The 2,245-nt window shown below is 39.0% G+C and overlaps 1 protein-coding gene across 1 annotated transcript; it reads right to left on the bottom strand.

The window, feature by feature from the left end:
• Positions 1-1,036: 1,036 nt before the first annotated feature.
• LOC149445843 (vomeronasal type-2 receptor 26-like) lies at positions 1,037-1,915 on the bottom strand. Its single transcript, XM_089653322.1, has one exon. It carries the CDS (start codon positions 1,913-1,915, stop codon positions 1,037-1,039), a length of 879 nt encoding a protein of 292 aa, XP_089509448.1.
• Between the last annotated feature and the right edge of the window lie 330 nt (positions 1,916-2,245).

Genomic DNA, 2,245 nt, shown 5'->3' with positions numbered 1-2,245 from the left:
TATCACCAAAATAAAGTTCTATGTGTGTGAAAAAAGGACAAAAAATTTAACATCACTGCGCAATTGTCAGTTAAACCAGCACAGCACTGTATAGCAAAAAATGGCGTAAATTGCAGAATCTATACCATAGTTTGTAGACGGTATAACTTTCACACAAACCAATCAATATACACGTATTGGGATTTTGTTTTACCAAAAACATGTAGAAGAATGCATTTTGGCCTAAATTTATGACTAACTTTGAGTTTACTATATATTTTTATAGCGGAAAGTAAAAAAAATATTGTTTTTTTCTTCTAAACTTCTGATCTTTGATTATAGCGCAAAAATAAAAGCACACAGGTGATCAAATACCACCTAAAAAAAGCTCTATTTGTGTGGAAGAAAGAACATAAATTTTGTTTGGGTATAGCATTGCATGACCGCGCAATTACCAGTTGAAATTGTGCAGCGCTAAATAGCAAAAAAAGGCGTGGTCAGGAAGGTGGGTTAATCCTCTGGAGAGCAAGTGCTTAAAATTATTTTAGAACACACCAAATAAACAGTATTTATTAATATAGCCAATACATCTACATCCAATGTAATTACAGTGACCCTGACACTATGAAAATGACATTACAATCAGCTTATAAAAGAATATGTTTCATAATTATCTTTCTGGAAGGTGGTGAGTGAAATCTTCCCTCTCTTGAAGAGTGATGAGTGTCTCTGGTATCTGACACTTTAAGATGTTTTGGATACTTCCCCCCACTCTGGTGACAGTGGTGTCTCCACACTGACTACATTGTTCTGTAGTGATGTAATGTCTTGTGGGAGGAACCACTACACCCAGCTGGGGACAAGGATTTCAACAAACCCAAACTGTCTGATACCAGTGTTGTCCAGAGAACAAATTAGACTCACCGCCCATCAGAGATGTAAGTATTAAATATTTTAATTTAACCGTTCATTCTCACTACACTAGCAAAATACTAACATTAACAATAACATAGATGATGCAATAACGACAGGTAAACCCAGTGTTGCTCCTCACATATTAGTGGATAACTGTCTTTGTATTCAGGTCAGGTCTGAACAGAATTATGTAACATTTTGGGAAGAATATACAGCCAAGAAGTCCAGAACTTGAGGCCATTATAGCAAAGACCTCCACAGCCACCATGTATTTCCCTCTGGTGCTCAGATAGGCCGGGATCATGGCAATCCAGACACTGCAGAACACCAGCATGCTGAAGGTGATGTACTTGGCCTCATTAAAACTGTCCGGTAATGTCCTCACCATGAAAGCGATAATGAAGCTCACAGCTGCCAGAAGCCCCATATATCCCAGGACAGAGTAGAAGCCGATAACTGAACCCTCATTACACTGAATGATGATCTTCCCCTGATAAGAGTGAATGTCCTGATCCTGGAAGGGGGGAGAAATAGACAACCAAGTGACACAGATTATGACTTGGACCAATGAGAAGACACAGATGATACAATTGGGCAGTTTGGTTCCCATCCATTTCCTCCAGAGACTCCCAGGTTTGGTGGCTTTAAAAGCAATACACACCATGATACTTTTGGCAAGTAGAGAAGAGACGGCAACTGAGAAGATGACACCAAAAGAGGTGACACGCAGCATGCAGGTTACATCTACTGGATGGCCAAGGAACAAGAAGACACAGAGGAAGCTCAGCATGATGGAGACCAGGAGAAGATAGCTCAGGTTCCGGTTGTTCGCTTTAACAATGGGGGTGTCCCGGTAATGTATAAATATCCCCAATATTAAACCAGTCAGAAGACAACAGAGGATGGAGACGGCTGAAAATACTGCAACAATGGTGTCATCAGTGTAGGAGAGAAATTCCACCACTCTTGGAACACAGCGGTCCTTCTTCTCATTTGGCCATTCTTCATCAGGACATTTCATGCAATTTTCACTGTCTGCAGGAAGAACAATACAAACACAATGAACATCGGGGTCAGAGCTTCTGAGGAAATGAATTGTATTGTGTTGTCTCACAGCTAGCAATGTGATGTCCATCAGTGCATTGTGGGAGAGGAAAAGAAAATATAATAAATATTGTATACTGTAAATATAATACAAATATACATTTAATATACATATACATTATAATGTAATACATGACCTAAATATATATTAAAAAAAAGTTAAAAAGATTCATTAATTTAACAGTTTCCCATCCAGCCACTGTACATAAACAGCCAGGCGGGACAAGCGTCATTCTGACTTGACTTA

The sequence above is a fragment of the Staurois parvus genome, unplaced genomic scaffold, assembly GCF_062004578.1.
Source record: "Staurois parvus isolate SC_StPar_1 unplaced genomic scaffold, SC_StPar_1.0 ptg000706l, whole genome shotgun sequence".
In the NCBI taxonomy this organism is placed as follows: Eukaryota; Metazoa; Chordata; class Amphibia; order Anura; family Ranidae; genus Staurois; species Staurois parvus.
Note: the sequence above shows the minus strand (reverse complement) of the source record. Positions and strands in the feature narration are given on the sequence as shown.

Coding starts and splice junctions, on each gene's coding strand:
- LOC149445843 (XM_089653322.1), bottom strand. CDS start 1,915: ATGAAATGTCCTGATGAAGAATGGCCAAATGAGAAGAAGGACCGCTGT.